This window comes from Vicia villosa, linkage group LG4, assembly GCF_029867415.1.
Source record: "Vicia villosa cultivar HV-30 ecotype Madison, WI linkage group LG4, Vvil1.0, whole genome shotgun sequence".
NCBI lineage: Eukaryota > Viridiplantae > Streptophyta > Magnoliopsida > Fabales > Fabaceae > Vicia > Vicia villosa.
This window is the reverse complement of record NC_081183.1, coordinates 151,654,666-151,676,809: the sequence shown is the minus strand read 5'-3', so window position 1 is coordinate 151,676,809 and position 22,144 is coordinate 151,654,666. Positions and strand designations below refer to the sequence as shown.

Sequence of the window (22,144 nt, the reverse complement as noted above, 5' to 3'; positions counted from 1 at the left end):
TGAGCTTACAACACCCAAACACTTTCCCAGTCAAAATGGCTTCATCAACCCAGTACCTTGTGCATGCCCATCTGAACGGTGAGACCTACTCTCATGAGATAGCCGGTTTTGTGATGAGAAACACTCAGGTTGTACCATTGTTGTTGAGCAAAAGAGCAACATTTTCGTACTTCATTCAGCGACTATACTCTAAGATTGCAATGGGTCATATTGCAAGCGTTTTTTACCAATGTCCCAATTTCAATGAAGACAACACCGTCAAGTTTTACGAGATGGAGATTGCCAATGACGAAGACTTGCAAGATATGTTTACCACCCACGAATACTCTGGGTTGGATTCCATCGAGCTGTACGTTACTCTTCGGGTTGAGACACAAGAAACTAATGTTGTCCAGTCACAAGTTATTGACCCCCCAGTCAACGAGCAAGACGAGGTTGACGTCATTGACGAGGAAGAAGACGATCTGGAAACTGAATTTGACGACATGGTCAACGAGGAATCCGACGACGAGCAGCAAACGTTGGTGCCTCCAGCTCATGCGTACGCACCTCCAGCACATATGAGTAACTTGAACCTCCAAGGTGACGAACCATCATCTGACATCTTCTTCACACCCTACATACAAAATGACGAAGAATTAAAGGAAGGAGACAAGTTTCCTTCTAAGGAGGCATGTCTGAGAAGAATAAAAAAATGGCACATGGCGAGCAACGTTGATTTTGAAGTAGACCGTTCAAACCTGGAACGGTATGTAATCACTTGTAAAAATCCAGAGTGCGGGTTCAGACTGTTGGCCTCATATAGGAAGAGAAGTAATGCATGGAAAATAGGGTCGATTACGCAGAAACACACGTGTGTCAACCCTAACAATTCCCAGGATCATACAAAACTCAGTGCCGATCTTATATGTCAGGAGATCTTGCCTCTCATAAGCTCTGATCCGTCTCTGAAGGTTAAAAATATAATATCACACATCGTTACAACCTTCAACTACACTCCATCTTACAGAAAGGCGTGGGTTGCAAAAACAAAGGCAATTGAGACAGTCTACGGCAACTGGGAGGAGTCATACAAAATTCTTCCCCGATACCTCAATGCGCTACACAGTTACGCACCTGGCACTGTTACTATTCTAGAGACACTGCCCGCGCATGCACCGGATGGAAACCCTGTCCAAGGAAACGGAATATTCCATCGGCTTTTTTGGGCGTTCAAACCTTGCGTCCGAGGTTTTGCACACTGTAAACCCATACTTCAAATTGATGGGACATGGTTATACGGCAAATACAAAGGAACAATGCTCATGGCGGTTGCACAAGACGGGAACAGCAACATATTTCCAGTGGCGTTTGCTATCGTCGAAGGTGAAACTGCGGCGGCTTGGAGTTTCTTTCTAAGGAACCTCCGAGAACATGTTGCTCCCCAGCCAGACATATGTTTAATCTCTGATAGGCACGCTTCCATAGAGAGTGCTTACAATAATCCAGCGAACGGATGGCATGACCCCCCTTCAAAACACGTCTATTGTATTCGCCACATCGCCCAAAACTTCATGCGGGAGATCAAGGACAGACATCTAAGAAAGGCCCTAGTCAATGCTGGTTATGCATTGACCCAACCCACATTCCAGCATTATAGGAGTGAGATTGTAATGACAAATCCAGAGGCAGGTACTTGGGTAGATAATCTTTCCAGGGACAAATGGACAAGGGCATACGACAATGGCGTGCGATGGGGCCATATGACAACTAATCTTGTGGAATCCATGAATGGCGTTTTCAAAGGCATCCGTAACCTTCCAATCACAGCACTTGTGGAGGCCACATACTTTAGGATGGCTTCACTCTTCTCAACAAGAGGCAGGAGATGGGGTGATGTTAGGCAAGCTGGTCAACTATTAAGCGATAGTTGCATGAAATTTATGCAACAGCAATCGGCAAAAGCGAACACTCATCAGGTGACTTCTTTCGACCGATTCAATCGCACGTTCAGTGTGCGCGAGACAATTGACCACAATGAGGGACTGCCAAGGCAACAATATAGGGTTCTTCTCGACGAAGATTGGTGCGACTGTGGAAGGTTTCAAGCTTTTCGTATGCCTTGCTCACACGTCATAGCTGCATGTGCGTATGCCCACTGCGACGCTATATCACTACTGTCTCCGATTTACAAGACTCAGACATTGCTCAGAGTTTACAGTGTTGCGTTTCCTGTGGTGGCCAAGGAGGATTACTGGCCTGAGTATGATGGAGAGGTAGTTTGGCACAACGACGCAATGCGGCGAAAGAAAAAAGGGCGTCCCAATAGTACACGGATTAGAACCGAAATGGACGTCCGCGACAAAATGGAACGAAAATGCAGCATTTGCCGTCAGGTGGGGCACAATATCAAAAGATGCCCTAATCGTGGCTCGACATCGTCGCAAGTTTAGTATAATCTGTATTTTTTTTTTAATGCAACGTATCAGTTTCGCTTACCGCCTCTTGTAACCTTGCCTCCGTTTTTCATCAATAAATTGTGCTTTAGTGAATAACCGAAATTGCCAAGGCAAACAATATTCAGACATATTCTTCTGTTTTTCCAAAATCGATTTTTCAGACCCTTTCCAGAATCGATTTATCAGATATATACCCGAACCGGTGTGCGAAAATACAGGAAACAAGTAAAATTTTAAAAAAAAAAGACACAACACATAGTAGCCAAATGAAATGGCGCCTATGTGTTGTTATAGGAGTGCATGCGCCAATTGGATTGGCTACTCCCATTTGCCCTAATTTTTTTTAGGGTTTACGCCAAATGGATTGGCTAGTTGGGTATATATGCGCCAAATGGTCTGGCGCATTCACTTCCAATCAGTCCCAAACCTAGACAGTTTGGTAATTTACCTGAAAACATGGTTTTTCTTGTATATTTTTTATCAAACATGGTTATTTTAATTTTTTTTTCCGTTTTTTTATCAAGTCTTTTGTTTTTCATTTTTCCTTCTTTTAACTTTCTTTTCTTCCACTTCATTTCTTTTACTTTTCTTATCAATCAAATATAATCTAAATAAGATAAAAAAACTATTCTACTTTATTTTTTCAAAAACTAAAAATGATTTTTTTAAATTTTTCTCAAAAACTAAATTAAGTAAAACAATTATTGTCCTAATAGAGATTGTTATTTTTCTGACAACGAAAGCTTCCATTTTTTCCTTGTTGTTTTGTTGTTGTGCTGTGCTAATCAAAATAAATACAGAGATTAATTAAAGATAGAGCAGAAGTTGAAAAAACAGTAAAAAGCAGATCCATTCATCCCCACATTTTCTTCACTCTCTCTCCAAAACATTCCTTTTCTTTTCACTCATCCTTGAATCTTCTCCTAGTAAGAGTAACACCAAACACTACAACCTTAACTGTTTTTTCAACTTTCATCCTCTTCCACACACTAATTCATAGTCCAATATCAAAAAAGGAGAAAAAAAATATAATATATAAAGTGTTGTTTTCTTTGACTATACCACAATTTGTGGGGTGTCTTCTAAATCATTGTTTTTCACTTTTGTCTCCCAAAGTTAGAGGCTTTTTGAGTAGCATTTGCTTATTCCAGCTAAATTTGCAAGATTTGTCATTAGGGTTTTTTCAGAGGCTGGTTGTTGTAGATGGTGAGAGAGTGAGTGAGAATGTGGTTGGTACATGTTTTGGAACTTGGTGAAGGAAGTGGAAGTGTAAATGAGAGATTTTGAGAGATGGGTTGTGTGTTTGGTAAAGAGTCATTGGTGGAGGAGAGGAGAGAGGAAGTGAGAGAAGAGAAGGTTGATGTGGGTGGTGGTGGTGGAGAGGTTGAGAATGTGAAGGAGGGTGGAGAGGAGAAGAGAGTGAGACATGGTGGGGAGAGAAGAAGGCGATCTTCGAAGGCGAATCCGAGGTTGAGTAATCCTTCTAACAATGTTCATGGTGAACAGGTTGCTGCTGGTTGGCCTTCTTGGCTTTCTAAGGTTGCTGGTGAAGCTATCAATGGTTTGGTTCCTAGGAGGGCTGATACTTTTGAGAAGCTTGATAAGGTAAAGGAAATCGAATGCTTGCTTTTGTTTCGGATTTTAAGATTTAAGATTGTGTTTAAGTTTTCTATTTGTTGTTTGGTGTTTTGAGAATGTAGTTTTGTATTTAGATTGAATCTTTCATTTGATGTTTTTGTATTAGATTGGGCAAGGTACATATAGCAATGTTTACAAGGCTAGGGATACTTTAACAGGGAAGATTGTTGCTCTAAAGAAGGTTCGTTTCGATAATTTAGAGCCCGAGAGTGTGAAGTTTATGGCTAGAGAGATTCTGATTCTGCGTCGGTTGGATCATCCCAATGTTGTTAAACTTGAAGGCTTGGTGACTTCTAGAATGTCGTGTAGTTTATATCTTGTGTTTGAATATATGGCTCATGATTTGGCTGGACTCGCTACAAACCCTGCGATTAAGTTCACAGAGCCTCAGGTATTTGTCGATGATATATGATTCGTGGATAATTTAACCTTTCTGGGTGGATTTTTTATGCAGACCTTTTTTGAATGATTGATTATATCTGGATATTTTAGGTAAAATGTTACATGCATCAACTATTTTCTGGGCTGGAACACTGTCACAACCGTCACGTGCTGCATCGTGATATAAAGGGTTCAAATCTTCTTATTGACAACGATGGAATTCTCAAGATTGCTGATTTTGGATTAGCTTCCTTCTTTGATCCTGATCACAAGCACCCGATGACAAGTAGAGTGGTGACTTTATGGTATCGGCCTCCTGAGCTCCTTCTTGGAGCCACTGAGTATGGCGTAGGAGTGGACCTCTGGAGTGCTGGCTGCATTCTTGCAGAATTGTTGGCTGGGAAACCTATCATGCCTGGTCGAACCGAGGTAATCTCTATGATTAGATGCCTTATATAAGTCATATCAGTGTTGTCAAATAGCTTCTATAGCAGCGCTAACACCGCAGCATAGCATATGAACAAACTATTTTTTCGTTATATAATTGCACCTTTTTGGGGCATAATATTCGGTTTTGCTAGTCTACGTTGCGATATTTGTTTCTGATATAGTATCCATTATGGTTTGTAGGTGGAGCAACTGCATAAGATATTTAAGCTATGTGGTTCTCCTTCTGAAGAATATTGGAAAAAGTCAAAGCTTCCACATGCTACTATTTTTAAACCACAACAATCATACAAGCGATGCATAGTCGAGACTTTTAAGAATTTTCCACCGTCATCCCTGCCACTGATCGAGACCCTTCTCGCAATTGATCCAGATGAACGGCTAACCGCCACTGCTGCATTGCATAGTGAAGTAAGACAATAATCGAATTGACTATTATTACTTTTCCTCCATGAATGGTTTTTCTTATTGATTTGTGCTTGCTTCTCTTTTGCAGTTCTTTATTACAAAGCCTTATGCCTGTGATCCATCTAGCCTTCCTAAATATCCTCCCAGCAAGGAGATGGATGCGAAACTACGCGACGAAGAAGCTAGAAGGTTCCTTAAATTACTTTCACATCTCAATAGCATTCTGATGAAACACTTGCATCATAATGCACTTATTTCAATGTTTAATTTAAATGATTTCATGACTGTAGATTGAGAGCAGCTGGTAGATCGAATGCTGATGGTGTCAAGAAATCCCGCCCACGTGAGCGAGTAGGGAGAGGACTTCCCGGTCCCGACGCCAATGCCGAACTGCAAGCAAACATCGATGTACGTCCGATAACTCTCCTAATTCACTCCAGAACTATTTCTTCCTGTTTTTGATTAATTCGAAAAAGTAGTAAATTTATAGAAACAGTGATGATGATGTTTAACTCTAACTACAGAGACGGCGATTGATCACGCACGCCAATGCTAAAAGCAAGAGTGAAAAATTTCCACCTCCACACCAAGACGGAGCTCTAGGTTATCCTCTCGGCTCTTCTCAACACATGGATCCCATGTTCGATCCACCGGACGTTCCATTCAGTTCCACAAACTTGTCACTACCAAAAACAAACATCCATACATGGTCCGGCCCATTGATAGACCCTGGCAGCGTCGGTGCACCGAGGCGAAAGAAGAAACATGGCAGGTGATGGATAGACATATACAATCCAAATTCATCAAAATCATCAAAACAAGACTCAAAATGATGAGAATGTATAAGGAGTAAAAGAAATATTAATTCTTCTAGTGATTACATTACACCAATTATTTTTTAGCCGCAAATGTTGATCTTGTACATCTTTGTTTTTTTTTATTGGTTTTCCACTTAAATCAAAGAGTTTAATAAAATGTTTATGGTATAACCAATTAATGTATTGCAGCTTTCATTCAGGAGAGATGAACAATGTGACATAGGACAAATCAAGCCATGACATTTTACTTTCATTTTCATTCTTTATGGTGAGGTTTCATTTGGTCATTTAATTATTCTCTATTTGTGTTTGGTTTGGGGACCCTTCTGAACTACCATTCCCCATCAAGTTTGATCAAGGACAAACTTTCCTTTACTATAACTCTTTATGTCATTTCATCTCTCTCACCTTTTTCATCCACTATGTTTCTAAATTAAGTTTTGGTAACATTTTTGTTTAATCATGAGAAAGTTGGAACATGAGCTTTCCTAAACTATGAGGGGTAGATGTTGTTGTAAATGTTGACAGGTAGATTCCAACAACTAGAAATGCTTTTTTTAATTTGTTTTCTTAACATGTGTATTGGAGTACTAGTAACTTGTTGAAATTTTAGTTTGTTTGAAAATTGGTTTATATTTTAATATGTATTTGATATTTTAAACAAAATTAAAGAAAACAATGATATTTTAATTTTTCTTTTAAATATCGATGGTATCCAAATTTGTAGGGGGGCACCGAGTGTGTCCCATCTACTTTTTGCTGACGACTGTTTTCTATTTTGCAGGGCCACACTTTCAGAAGCTCATCACATAATGGAGATTCTTGACTTATATGCTAAGGCGGCTGGTCAAGAGATTAATATGTCAAAGTCAGAAGTTTTCTTTAGTCGCAATCTGAGTGTCCCAGCACAGGAGGACCTGGCAAAGGTTATGGGGGTCCGTCATGTTCTTGGGACTGGTATTTACTTGGGGCTTCCGTCTCTGATAGGTCGCAGTAAGAAGGCTACATTTTCTTTTGTCAAGGACCGTATATGGAAGCGTATTAATTCGTGGAGGGGTCGGTATTTATCAAGGGCAGGTAAAGAGACTATGATCAAGTCTGTTCTTCAGGCTATCCCGGCTTATATTATGAGTATTTTTCTTCTCCCGGATGGTGTGGTTGATGATATTGAGAAAATGATTAACTCTTTCTGGTGGGGAGGTGGTTCTAATGGAAAGGGGATTCGTTGGATGTCATGGGATAAGTTGACAGTCTCGAAGGAGGAGGGTGGTTTGGGTTTCAGGGATTTTAGAGCTTTTAATATGGCTATGGTAGCAAAACAGGGTTGGTTTATCATGTCTAATCCTCAAGCTCTTGTGTCCAGAGTCTTCAAAGCAAGGTATTTTCCGAGAACTACTTTCTTTGATGCAACTCTTGGTTATAACCCCAGTTTTGTTTGGCGTGGTATTTGGAAGGCGAGGGAGGTTCTAATGTTGGGTTGCAGGTGGAGTATTGGAGAGGGGAGCAAGATAAAAGTCATGCAGGAACCTTGGCTCCGTGGTACGAATGAGGGTTGTTTGTCTGGTCCTCAAGTGCAAGGTGCGTATAATATTACCGTTAAGGATTTGTTGCTGCCTAATGTTAAACAATGGAATATGCGGGTTATTCGTACTTTATTTGATGTTACAGTTACAAAAGATATCCTTCAAGTACCCTTAGTAGAGGATGTTATGGAGGACAGATTAGTTTGGAAGGAAGAACAACATGGCATGTATAGCGTTAGGTCGGGATATCGTGTTTGGAGGAAGGTGAGGAAAAGGTATGATGGGGGGTCCGTAAAGGGTAACTGGAATAGCCTATGGAAGATAGCGGCACCGGCTAGAGTTAAACATCTCCTTTGGAGGATTTGTACGGAGTGTCTTCCGACGAGAGTGCGACTACGGCAACATCATGTTCCATGTGCTACTAATTGTCCGTCTTGTGATAACGGGTATGAAGATGACTGGCATGTCTTTTTTGGTTGCTTAGAGGCAATTTCTTCCTGGCGGGCAGCAGGTTTGTATGATGTTATATTTCACCGTCTCCATTCTTTCCAAGATGTTAAATCTGTTATTTTTGATATTTGCTGCAAAGAAGATAATAAACTTGCTGGTAGAGTAGCGGTAATGATAGAGAATTTATGGAAGAATAGAAATGATTGGGTTTGGAATAATGAGAAAGAAGAAGCTACTAAACTAGGATGGTTAGCTTTGCATAAGTGGCAAGAATGGTTTTCTGCTCAACAATTTCGGCACTCTGAACAAGTTGAGGAGAATCTCTTACAATGGCATCCGCCGTCGAGTGGCTCCTTTAAATGTAATGTGGATGCAGGTTTTAACCGTCGTTTAGGTACAACAAACCGTGGATGGTGTATTCGTGATGATCATGGTGATTTTGTTGTAGCGGGAGCGGCTTGGGATGGTGGTACTTTATCTACTTTAGAAGCGGAAGCTTTAGCCCTCAAGGAAGCTATCCATGGTGTTAGTACCCTTCACCTTGGCCATGTTTTATTCGAAAGTGACTCTCAGGTGGTTGTTAAAAGCTTAAGATCAACCGCTTGTGGCAATTCTGAGTTTAATTGTATTATCTCCGCTATTAAGTTGTTACTATTAGATTTTCCCCACTTTGAGGTGAAGTTTGTAAAGCGTCAAGCGAATATGGTTGCTCACACTTTAGCTAAGGCGGCCAATTCCTGGACTCGACGCATGTTATTTGATGAAATTCCTCCTTGTATTTTATCTATTTTGAATAATGAAAGAAGTTAAGTTTGCTTTTGTCAAAAAAAAAACATCCCAATGAAAAAATTTGGTAATGTATTCACATTTATATTTGACATTCCAATGAAAAAATTTGGTAATGTATTTTAAAAATCTGGTATGTATTTTTACTGATTTCTTAAAAAATAAATTTAACATATCATATTTTTGGATTGAGAGTTTTCAAAATTTTGAAAAACTATCAATTTTTTCAAAAAATGCATTATTTTTTTACTTACTTCGACTCGGTTGTGTACTCTAAATTTATTGCTTTATATATGTCATTTTCTGCATATCAGTTATATTGTTTAATTCATCATGATATACCTTTCCTATATCGTCAATTTCATCTGAGCATCACTAAAATAAACTTAAAATTTATTTTCTAGTCTGGTTAGGGAGATGCATCTCCAAATTCTATATGGTGTGACTCAATTTTGAGAATGCATCTTTGGAATAAATTTTGGAAAATATACTAGATGTGACTCAATTTTGACGTTTTGACTTGAAGAAAAAAGATACATCCGAAGATATATTTTTTAATATGATTGACAGTTTTGATTTTTTAAAATTATTCTTCAATCATATAGAATGTATTAAAAAACCCTCAAACTATTTCGCATATTACTGACACCATTTTTTTGTTTATCGTTTTATTTTATATTCTTCAAATTAAAAAATACCAAAATATATAAGTTAGGAAATACCAAAATAAACGACAATTTTTGTTTAAAAAATAGTATTTTTGTGATTTAATTTGAATTCAAAATCATTAGTTAATTGAAACATTATTGAATACTACATATCTATTTCTATGTGTATGATGATTGTCGTTTACCCTGATCTATTACATCTAAAATGACAACTACACCGTATATAAATACGGTACAATCTACTTTGTCCTATATTTTATTATTTTTAATGTACTTCAAAGCTACGGGGTAGGGCATACGGTGTCAAAATATTGGTGTACAAATAACATTGCTCTTTATCCTTTCTTTTATGCAAATTGTAGCAACAAAGCCGAACAAGTGGAACATATTTTGGAAAATGTATCTATTGTTTTTCATTTTCATGTAATCAAAGTTGTTTCAAATATTTAGAGGTATGTATGAATTAGACAACAATTAAAAACGATAAAAAAATAGAGGTTATATTTAAGTGTGACTATATTTTATGAGATCTTATTTAATTACGATTTAACTGGTAAATTTTAGATTTTATACGGTAGTCCACTTTATACGCCCTAAAAAACGGTCATGATAAAAATGAATACTATAATTTATATTTTTAACTAGCATGAATACAAATCTATAGTATAACTTTCATTTTAAATGTTGTTTAGTGTTTTTATATACATCCACATTTTCTCTCAATTTGTAATTCAATACAAAATTAACAGGTTCTGTTAGGTTAACTATATGCTTTATATTATCAATAACTTCCACCGATGGTAGTAAAATGATGTCTTGAGGGTGGTAAAATGATGTCTTGAGCAGTTAGATATCCATGATTTTTGAAACAAATAAACGCGTCACGAGTTTTATGCAAAATACTTTTCAATATCAATTTCTTTTAAGTTCATTAAAATTTCATATATTGATTCTTAAATACCTATTATGGTAAAATATTCATGTGATATTTTCTAAAATTTTGTACATATAATACATTTATCTCTATTTCTCCAAGTAAAATTTTTCGCATTGTAGTGTCTATTATATCTGTTTAACCTTTTCATGAGTGGAGATAAATATTAATCTGTTGTACATCGAGTATTCCTTTCAACCTAATCTTAGGTCTTAACTTACCCTCTAGACGAACCTTGCGAATGAATTCTTAAATTTTTGAGGTATTGTATTTATACTTCTTTCTCCCTTCATTTGCTTTAACACAATTTCTATCTTCAACACAAAAATCTTTGTTCTTATGTGTATGTTGAGAGTCGTTTTTCCTTTGTTTATGCAAATTTTAGCAACATTTACGAAGTAGTGAAATATCATGTTAATTTCTTTTGGAGAAACAAATAAAACAAATAAAGAGAAAATGTTTAGTTTAATTAAATTAAAAGTAATAATTATATGAAAGAAAGTTGATTAATAGGATTGATTAAATTAGTTGATTATTTATTTTAGTTTAACTAACTAACTTTAATTATTTATATACTTATTTTTAACCATAGACACTTTTGACTTTTCAAAAAATAATTATATTTCATTCTCTTATATTTCTCTTACTATACTATCTCATATAAATCAATATCTCAAATACATTGTATTTCTCTCTTTTTCATACTTTCTTATTTATTATTATTTTCTTCATTTTTAGTCTACGATCAATCATATTCTTAATATTTTAATATGTTTTTTCTTCATTTTTAAGTCTACAATCAATCACATTCTTAATATTTTAAAGCATGTAGGGTGGACTAACTTGAGTGGTTAAGTTGAAATTTCAACCCCCCATTGAACATTTTATTTTTGGCTTCCACATATTATATATACATAATAAGACTAACAATATCCACAAAAACTACCAAATAACTAAATTAAACATATTACATATGTCTCAATTAACAAAAAATAATTCATTTTTATTAGTTAGATTAATTGAGTGCAAACAGATTAGAAGTTAACATTTCATATCAAAATTTCTCTGTATTTTCTCATACTATTCTAATACAATTAATTGTTGATATCCATAAATCAATAACACTAAAAAAAACTATTATAAAAATAATTAGTGTTCTAACAATTATTTCATAATAATTTAATTTTCTCTAACATATAGAATAAAGTCACAAGCAGGAATGACAAACGAGCATGCCCATATCATTTAGCTTCGTTTTACAAAAGCATACAAAATATAAAACGCAACAAGACGTATATTATTCAGAGTGCAGACCTAAAATTTTGATCAGTTCCATGAAAAAATGAAGGTGGGACGGAGCTGACTCGCAGGCATTGTACATTTTTAGTCTAAAAATTATAAAAATTTATGTTAATACTCGCATCCGCAAAAACTCGCAAAGAAATGAGACGGGATATAATATATATATATATATTAGAGGGTGTAAACTGTCCTGTAAAAAATTACGGGCAAAATAATCATGACCGACAAGGCGGATCCGTTTTACCCTTTTAGACCACAATAAATTCAAAAAGATAACATTTTTTATAAAGAAATATATAAGTTAAAGGGGTCAATCTGCCTTGCTTCAACACCACCCAAATTTTCCATTGGATTAAATCAATCAGATCTATTAGACTGATAGTTCAAAATCTCATCCTGTATACATTTAAAATAAGGGAATTTTTTAAGTCATCCAAAGCATTGCTTCTCCGCCCTAGTGAAAAATTAGAGCTATCTTCAACTATCTACCCAATACTATAATGTTGCCCGAACTTATTAATCTACCCTTCAACTATCAACTATCTACCCATTACTAAGAAATTGCCCAAACTTACTATTGTGCCCTTTTACATTTTTTTTTCCTCCTTTGCAAAAGGTTATTCATGTAATTAACAAATTCAATATTCACCTATGCCAATTGTATCTTTCTTATTGGTCCATTCCAACAACTTGTCTCAAACACCATTTTTATTTGTTTCTCTTTCTCCTTTTCTGATATAAACTTTTTCCTTCTCTCTGTATCCGTTCTCTCTCTCTCTCTCTCTCTCACCTATGTACAAGAAGAAACCATAGCACCGAATCCTCATTCCCATCCCATTTGAATTTTCATCAAACCCTAATTTCCCATCTCTCAACCGAATCCGCTTCCTTGATGTTGTTGAAAACGATTCCTTGAAACATGACCATCTTCACCGGGTAAAAATACACACAACATCATTTTGAACTAGATCCAGCTTCTTCCATCGTCCAGATCCAGCTTCTCCGAATACTGATATGTTTGCTATTGCTGTGGCTCTACTACGTCTTACTCGCTTGTATTTGATTCAGGTTTAGATTTAGGATTTTCTAAGTTTTTCAGATCTGTGAGCTGAAGGTGTAAAGGTGTGTAATTTTAAATTGTGTGTATGTGTTTGCAATATTTTCAGATCTGTGGTTTATTTGTTTTTTCTAATGTTTCACATTTACAATTATTTTGATTATAAATTGTGTGTATGTGTTTGCAATATTTCAGAAATCTTTTAGGGGAAGATTTAGGTCCACTGAGTTCTAAAGATCTTGAGCAGCTTGAAAGGAAATTGAATTTATCTCTGAAGCATGTTAGGTCAACAAAGGTATTAATTTTGTATAAAGTTTTTGATGAATTTTCATCAAAGTTTATAGATGAATTTGATTTCATGTTTTTTCTAATTGTTTCACATTTACAAAGATATATTAAGCTAACAGTGCTTGTAGGAGGTGATAAACTGGTCCAGTCATCTCTATTATATCAAATCATATATTTGTCGAGGATTTTAAGTGTAAATATTAAGTATTGACATCAATATGGAAGAATGAATGTCTTGTCTTCTTTCAGCTTAATATTTATTTTTATGGGTAGAAAATGATAGATAAATGTGTAAATATATAGGTGACTCCAAGCTTTTCTGAATACAACATATAAATGTTGAAAATGCTAAAATATAAGTAGCATCATAGTTTATATTCTTGGTCTCTATGTACAAAATGGTTTTGATATAGCAGGGTAAGTTATTTGCATCATAGTTTGTGTTTCCGGTGAAAAGTGGGTGCATACTCCTTCCACTGGAGCAGTCTTTCTTGATTAATTTCAAAGGATTTTATGGAAGTGTGGATTTTTTGAAGTTTTCCACTTTGCTGGTCTATTTTATGGTATATGTTATTTCATCAGGTTTTTTTGTTAGAAATATAGTCCCCACCCATATCTTTACTTCAGTTCTAGATCATAACTATCAGGTTTTTTGTTTTTCCTTTAGTTATAGAAACAGCTTATACATAAATGCTTATGCTATTAGACTGTTCGACCAAACAGGGTCTTAATATTTTCTGTCTTTGAGCTGAAGTAAATTGTGAATATAGTATTTCCTAAATCAAGTAGTGTCATTATTTTTCCTGCATCTCTTACAGGGTCATCTAATTTTTAAATTTTAACTTATTTCTTGAAGGCTCTATCAAGAAAGATTGAATGTATTGATGTCGAGGATCCAAAACTTTTTGAATGAAGTGACTTCTCCGCTTGCAAAATCTGGCCAAAGTAAGAACACCATATACACCTGTTGTACAACTAATGTTAAACATTAATATATCTAATAAATCAATGAAGCATGGTTTAGCAATGATGACAGTGGATGGCGTGTATTGGAAATTTCAAAATTGCATACATATATTGTTTTCTCATAGTTCATGTACACTAGCTAGGTAGCAGGCATAGAAAAATGTGTTGAAGTCTTTTGTCCTTGTAAGAATATAGATTATCATTTGAATATTTTATATTTCATCAAGATTATACTAGGAACATCTTTCCCGCGTCCGTAATGATTTTTTACCATGCTTTCCTTATGTCTAATCCAGTTATTTAATTCAAATTATTGTCTATGCTCACATCAACATGCTTAAGTTCAGTTGGCTTTCTATTTTATGGCTAGAAGATTCTCTTTCATCTTTTTCAAGTTCAAAATAAGCTGCCTACTTTCATCACAAGTCACAATAACAAAACTAGCTAGGACTGTTTTGCGATTTTCGATATATATGCCTAGAATATGCTGCAGTTCTGTTTTCCTATGCTAGCATTTGACTTTCTTGATTTTATTTGGAGCCATATAGTTTAGATCCAACAATGTTGTTTACTTTTTAGTTACTGTAAAAAATTCAAAAAAGTTACTATTACTAGCTGCTGTTAAAAATTCTTAAAAGTTTGGAAATATTTCTCGAGTTTTCTTGAATTTTAGCATTCCTCTGTTAGCACCTGTGTGTTGGCTATAATGAATAGTGTTTCAATAATTTTTTGACTTACTCCATTTCTTCCATTTATCCTGTTTTTGATATCAACTTAATGCCAATGGAACCTATAAACATGTTCTATAATATATGACATACAAATATAGTGAATATAGAAAGTTTGGTCTTTGAATTTTTTAGGATATTTACACACCATATTGGCAATTCTTATAGTGTAGAGTAAATTATAAGCACACTGAAGAACTTTGGCATTAAATAACAATGAGTGGAAGTTGATCACAATTATGGATTTAACATCATTTGCACATCTTATACGTACTAAGTTGTATTATGACAGCATTTTTGTGGTTACTGATCTCATATCTATCCAAACAATTACCATGGGACCTTTCACATAAATAGGCATGGCATATCTATCTCATTTCTATATTCAGACTTGCCTTTCTATAGCTACTGCATGTTTTAATTTAATATATTTAAATTAAAAATAATACTTCTTGAATAATTTTCAATTTTTCCCATACTAATTTCCTATATATAATTTTGAAATGTCATATCTTTCATTGTTTTAGCATAATTGATGGTAATTGAATTAATTAATTAAAACTAATCCACTAACTCAACATATTTTTGAACAATTGGAAATTAAATTAGTTGAACTAATGATTAAAACGTTTATTGTAAAAAAAATACTTCCAAGAGATTTAGTAATCATTTGTACCACTTTTAGTATGATTTACTGTTTCGATGGATAAAATAAAAACCTTTTGATATATTAATATAAGCTTTGATATATTGACGATATAACATAAACATCAATAGTTTATAGCCTTCTAAAAATGAGTGTGTATCATAATTATTTTTTTAATCATAATTTTTTTAATCATAATTTTTTTAATCCTCCTATTATTTGAATAAAATATTTGATGTTTGGAACAATTTATAGCCTAAATTGTATTACACAATAAAATTTATTATTTCACATTTTATAATTGTATTTAAATAAATTATATACCAATTAAAATTGAAAGTTATTCATCTAATAAGTTTTCACGGGACACTATCACCACAATACCTTTTTTTATTTTAATCAACAAAATATTATAAATATTTATAATTAGCATAAACTCACTACTTTCACGGGACACTATCACCACAATACCTTTTTTGTTTAAACAACAAAATATTATAAATATTTATAATTATCCGTAATATTTGTAAATATTTATAGTTATTAGTCATACTTGTAAATATTTATCATGTTGGTGATTTGATAAATATTTCTTTTTAAATATTTCCAGTTATTAATGATTTTATAATAACAATTGTTTATCACCAACAACCTAATCTTATTGAATGACTTAAGATATTAATAACTATTGCATTTCCATGTTCTTTTTTTACATAGCTTCTATATATAGATTAATTTCATCTATATTATATTATGTGAATCTTAAATTAACATTCCTCATTCGTATTTTTAAACTTTTTTTTTTTGCATTCCTAATACATTATTCATCTAATATACATTATTCATCTTAAGATTTGATTTACCCGTGCGGACGCACGGGTCTTCTACTAGTTCATCATAAAAATTTTACACTAACAAAAGGCTATCTAAGTAATTAACAAATTAAAAATTGGTCTTTGCCATTTGTGTGATTCTCATTGGACAAACTCAAATACTTTTGTACTTCCATTGGTACGATTCCCAAAATTTTACTTCTTCCTTCATCCTCTCTCTTGCAGACAACATGACCTTTCCTTTCTCTATCGTTCTCTCGCCTCTCCAAACACCACACCCCCCAAACCCTAGATCACTATCTCTCTATCTCTTCCGCGCCGCCCCTATTCCTTTAACTTTTCGCCTCTATTCCTCTAATTTCACAAATCTGTTTCTCTATCCAATAGCATATTTCTATCTATCTCTCCAAACCCTAGAATCTTCGTTACCGAAAACAATGGAACCGAAGAAGGTGAAGGTTGCAAAATATATTTCCAATTTTTCTTCATATAGAGGGATTATTTGTCTATGGTGGTCGTTCCCCCTGCTTGCGTAATCTAATGGTTTATTTATTTCCTTTTTTCTTCGTTTGCTACTGGTTTTCTTAAGGTTATAACAAAGATAGCATTTTGTTTTGGATTTGTTGAACTGAAAATATTGATGTTGGTTTTGAATGGCTTCCCATTGCAGTTTGTGTAGAGCAACAATAAGTGGCTTACGAGGTCGCAGGTTGATGAAGAAGCTCATTATTTGTCTAATCTACAAAAGCATTTCTCTATGAAAGTTTAAACTGTTCATCATCTTCCACGGGTAGAGGTATATTTTGTTTCAAGATTGTCTAAGGAATGTTCTGTTCTCAATTGATTTGTAGAGAAATATTCATAAATTGTGAGATAAACTTAGATCTAGGTTTTTTTTATAAACTTACCTATTTCTTCCATTTTCAGCAAAAGACTTTATTGGTTCTTTCTCTGCAAATTCAGGTACAATCCATGGCACAAGATACAATGTTGTTAAACTCCCAAATATTGATTTTACTTTCTTAAATTTTGATGGAGATTCAAGCTTCCTATCTCATTTGTATGGTAGAAACCCTTTAGATACTTTAAGTTTCGTGGTATTTTGATAATACATTGTAAAAGAAAAGGTGAAATGCTTTGTCAAATTACAACTTCAAAATACAAATTGGAGTGATGTACTTTTTTTTACGGCTGCTGGTTTTATAGGTGGTACTGATGACTCCGGCTAAGAAGAGACTTATGAGAGGTTTTAATGATTGCAACAAGATCCACCTATAGAGAGAAGTGATGCTCTTCAGGATAACAATATATTATGGAATGCTATCATATTTGGGTGATTTAGATTGATAATTGTATAAAAGCTGCAAATGGTTATGTATACTTGTATAATATAGTCACTTTTGTTTTATTTTATTTCACTTTTTCCATTGTGTTAGTATGCATAAGTAAGCAATTTCTGATTTCTTGTCTGCTTTGGAGTACAGTTGGCTTTGTAGTACAACCCTGATGATACTCCATGGGATGGAGGTGAGTCAGTTCTTTACTACATCTCTTAGCTAATTCTAAGTATTTTTTAACTTAGTTTTCTGATGGCATTAAAATGTAGTAAAGATGATCATTGTAGTCATTTCATCCTCTAAAATGTTTTGGGTTACTTGATATGTATCTAGGCTATCTTAAATTTGAGTTTCTTTCTTCTAGAACCGGCTTCTACTTTGTGGTTAGATGCTACTCTAAATCATATTGATTAGAACTGTAATAAGTCACACATCTTGCATTTTCATAGTGTTCTGAAAATGCTTTTAATTTTTCTTAGGATTTGTGTGTCAAATGTCAGGTGGTGGTTCACCCAACATGTCCTCTTGCATGCCTTCCTTTGCATCTTTAATCCAAGATATGATGAAGGTTAGACAAACTACTTACTTTGTGAAAAAACACTGCAATCGTGTTTTTTTTCATTACATATTACCCATGTAAATGGATGTCACATCTTATTTGGTCGTGTTTTAACTATTTGACCACTTCATAAAGTTTTATGATGCAATCTCTAACCAAAGTGTTATCAATCTAGAGGAAGTTTTTCCAATAGTTACAAAAATTATCTCCAATTTCCATACATATTGTGTTTTGGGACATTTGTTTTAACTAAATTGTGTTTCCATTGTGCAAGTAACTAATGCTTTTTGTCTTTGGCTAAACTTATATTGGAGAACATGCTGTTGTGCGAAGAATAATTTGCGCGTTAAATTCATGATGGAAATCTTTGAGAACCCTTTCTTTGATATAAAAATCTTTGATTTGAAACTATGGGACAATGATTTGTGTTTTAACTACCTGTTGATTATCTGACTTTATTATTCCATGAAGTTCAGGTTTTCTTGGTAGCACAATTATTGTGATGAAGAAATCATCAAAGTTTCTACCGGTATGTTTCATATTTGTGATTTTAAAATGAAAAGATGGAACAATTTTGGTTTAAATTAATCTATCATGGGAGTCATACATAATATAAACTAACATGTGCTCATGGACTGCTAATGCTAATTAATGAAATAGTATGTTTGCTATTAAAATTATTATCACATGATCCAGGTTTTACTTTGGGCCTCTGATTAGACGACGTGAAAGCTTTTGATAATGCTTTCTTCAGAATAAAATTGCATTTACTGTTAATGTTTAATTTATTTTGTTCTGCAGCGTAATTTTTTTTCCTTTTCCGAATCTGTTATTGCAACTGTGTTGTTTGGCTACATGTACATGTATAGGATTTTGTATAAATCCAATCGCGATTGTTGCCTATGTCTTTGCTCCGTAAACCAATCTCTGTTTAAGAAGAATATTGTAAAAAGTTTTGCTCAAAACAGGACAAGGTTGATACAAATGAGAAATATAGGAAAGACATGCAATTCTAAGTTCTAACTTACCTTAATTCGCGAGAGGTGGATTGCGCCAAAGCACATGGGGCAGGGTTCACAAAAAGCATATATTTCACAATCTTAAAGTTCTATCCGCTTAAGCTTATTACAAGCCTGTGAATTGAAACTACTGTAGTATATGTGTATTCTAAATGGTGTTAAATATACTTGGCTTTCAAAGTTGATACTACAATTAGATTAAAAGTTCTGCTATGTGGGTCTATAAATCTACATTGATTTGTTTTTATTGAGAATATGAGAGACGTGTAGACTTGACATGATAAATGCAAATAATTACATGATATTCTTCTCCTAATTGCATGATATTACATTCTTATTTGCATAATTTTATTTTATTCTTTAACACTTCCCCCTCATTATATTTGGTTATATGAAAGACAAGCATTTTTTTTCTCGATCAATCTATCTTAAAGTAAGTGTTCAATAATTCTTTTCCAATCATAAATTAAATAAAAATATTACATCAATACATGAATCTGATTTTTCTATAAGTTTTTGGTGAATCAAAGATAATTCAATAAAAATTGATTATATAGCTATAATTAGATGATTAATTCATACTAATGATTTATTAAATGTGTTATTGACATAAATGTGAAAATTATATATATTAATGATTCAAATTTGTGAAAAATAAATGGTGATATTCAAAATATATTTCTATTTTATTAATTCTCAACTAATAAAAATGAACCAAAACACTATTAGAAAATACTCTGTTTCTTGCCGATTTGAGCTAAATATCCGCTTTCTACGGTTTTTACATGAAACTTTTATTTTAAATTTAAAATTTTCCTTTTTCTTTCTTTCTCACGGGTCCCTTTTTTATGTTTATTTTGTATGTTTATTTAATAATAATTGAATTTTTATGATAATAAAATATTTAATCTTACGGGTCACTATCAATACAATGTCTATTTTATTTTAATTAACAATAACCTTTAACTAAAAAACAAAATTTTTATTTTGAATTTAAAATTTTCCTTTTTTTTCTTTCTCCAATGGTTCCTTTTTGTTTTTATTTTGTATGTTTATTTAATATAATCGAATTTTTATTATAATAGTTTCTTTTATAATTAATTACTATCTCATTTCAAATTTAAAAATATTTCTAAATATATTTTATACATCATTAAATAAATTTATTCGTGCGGGTCACTAGCACCATAATACTTAGTTTTTTTTTGAAGTGATCAAGCCTTATCAAATGAAAGATATGAACAAATTTGTCTGTGCGGCTGCATGGGTCACTATCCCCATAATACTTATTGTTTTGAAGCGATCAAGCCTTATCAAATTTTTTTGCGGATCATTATTTTAATTTAGAACCTAATTTTCATACCACTAATATCTAATTAGTAAAACTTTTTTTAAATGGTTAATTTCCATTTTATATATGCAATTTGGTCAAACTTCTTTACTTCACATTTTTCGTATCGTTCAAAAAAATTCTACACTACAAATAGTGCACCCGGGCGACAGCACGGGTCTCTGACTAGTTAGAATATGAAAATGCATGTTCGAAGACACTCCAAATATACCAAATTCATGCGTAAAAGAATCACACATTCATTTAAAAAATAGTCCAAAAATATATATCTGAATTAATTTGGAAGTATCCTTCCGTAATATTACAAAAATGACAGGAGTAATTAGTTATTAATTAGTTACACTTTTCTTTGACTAAATATAATTAATTACACTAAGATCCTCTCAGTCTACATTCTCCAATTTTTCGTGTTTTCTTTTCAGTTATATATTTCAGAAGCTTAACTGTTGTAGAATTTTTAAAATTCTCCACTCTTTCCATTTTATTTAACTCTGAGGTAACCTTCCTCACTCGCCATGATTGATCAAGTGTAAAACAAAAAATTAAACTCACAAAGAAAGAAGCTAAATTCATTCATCTTTTAAACTCACAAAGAAATAAGCTAAATTACATTCAATGGTTAAAGTATTTGGAAGAATCCCCATTCTTCACTGTCCTTAGCAATCTAAAAGAAACTTACACACAGATTGTGAAAAATAAATTTTAAGGAAGTGTACTTTTGGATTTATTTCAAAAGTATATTTTTGATTTTCTTTTTTTTACAAAATAAGAGTGTGATTCATTTACACGTGAATCTAGTGTAAATGACTATAAGGAGGATTCAGAGAGACATCTAGGAATTAATTTTGGAAAAAATATAGGGTGAAATTCAGTTGGGGCTTGTTTTGGTGTGATCAAGGTGCGTCAAAATGCATTTATGAAATTAAGGGACATTTTTTTTTATTTTCATAAGTGTTTTTCCACCCGTTAGGGTGGGATAAGTAATTTCCTAAAATAATGAGTTAATTTTTTTAGGGAATACTCTTTCCACCCTTAGGGGTGCACCCAACACCTCTGAAAAATTAAAATTGCCCTTAATGTGTGCTGAGTGTATCTCCGAACATACCCAAAATCATACAAATCTTTGTATTTCTAATATCCACCCCATTTTGAATAAAATACTCCGGAAATACATCTCCGTATGTTATTTGGATATATCCGGAGATGCATCTCTGAAATTCTCTATCTACTCAATTGTTTTGTTTTTATTCACTAAATTTGATTTTTTAGGCACACATATTTTAGATCATTTTAGGCTAGCATATTTTAGCTCATTTTAGGCCATAAATTATGAAAAAAATCATACAATAAATTGTTCCAAAAATACAAAATAATAGAACCGAACAAAAATTTACTGGGTATGTTTAACCCCCTGCATTCTCCTCCGCATGTACTACAAGAAATTATGTGCCTTAACAATCAAGCCTTCCACGAGGGCCAACCAGGAACTACCATTCTCAAATAATCACGCCTTTATGCATGATTTCCCCATCTCTAAAATACGCCGACAGACCGCTGACACATCCTC

At 33.5% G+C, this 22,144-nt stretch overlaps 1 protein-coding gene and 2 long non-coding RNA genes across 8 annotated transcripts; all 3 read left to right on the top strand.

The window, feature by feature from the left end:
* Nucleotides 1-3,241: 3,241 nt before the first annotated feature.
* On the top strand, nt 3,242-8,937 carry LOC131595530 (probable serine/threonine-protein kinase At1g54610). Of its 6 annotated transcripts, XM_058867893.1 has the most exons (10): nt 3,242-4,043; nt 4,183-4,467; nt 4,569-4,886; nt 5,088-5,315; nt 5,401-5,501; nt 5,603-5,720; nt 5,837-6,084; nt 6,915-7,508; nt 7,614-7,708; nt 7,799-8,937. In XM_058867893.1, the coding sequence occupies exons 1-10, from the start codon at nt 3,729-3,731 to the stop codon at nt 8,911-8,913; spliced, it is 3,417 nt and encodes a 1,138-aa protein (XP_058723876.1). In that variant the 5' UTR covers nt 3,242-3,728; the 3' UTR covers nt 8,914-8,937. The 6 variants fall into 6 exon arrangements, with proteins under 6 accessions (XP_058723876.1, XP_058723875.1, XP_058723874.1 ...); XM_058867892.1 differs by having other exon boundaries at nt 7,614-8,937; XM_058867891.1 differs by having other exon boundaries at nt 6,915-7,708.
* Nucleotides 8,938-12,563: 3,626 nt separating this feature from the next.
* LOC131599955 (uncharacterized) lies at nt 12,564-14,369 on the top strand. The gene is made up of 3 exons (XR_009282956.1): nt 12,564-12,915; nt 13,046-13,145; nt 13,995-14,369. It is a non-coding gene; the product is annotated as an uncharacterized LOC131599955 (long non-coding RNA).
* A 2,034-nt stretch (nt 14,370-16,403) lies between these two features.
* On the top strand, nt 16,404-17,724 carry LOC131599954 (uncharacterized). Its single transcript, XR_009282955.1, has 3 exons — nt 16,404-17,107; nt 17,239-17,274; nt 17,518-17,724. It is a non-coding gene; the product is annotated as an uncharacterized LOC131599954 (long non-coding RNA).
* Nucleotides 17,725-22,144: the final 4,420 nt, after the last annotated feature.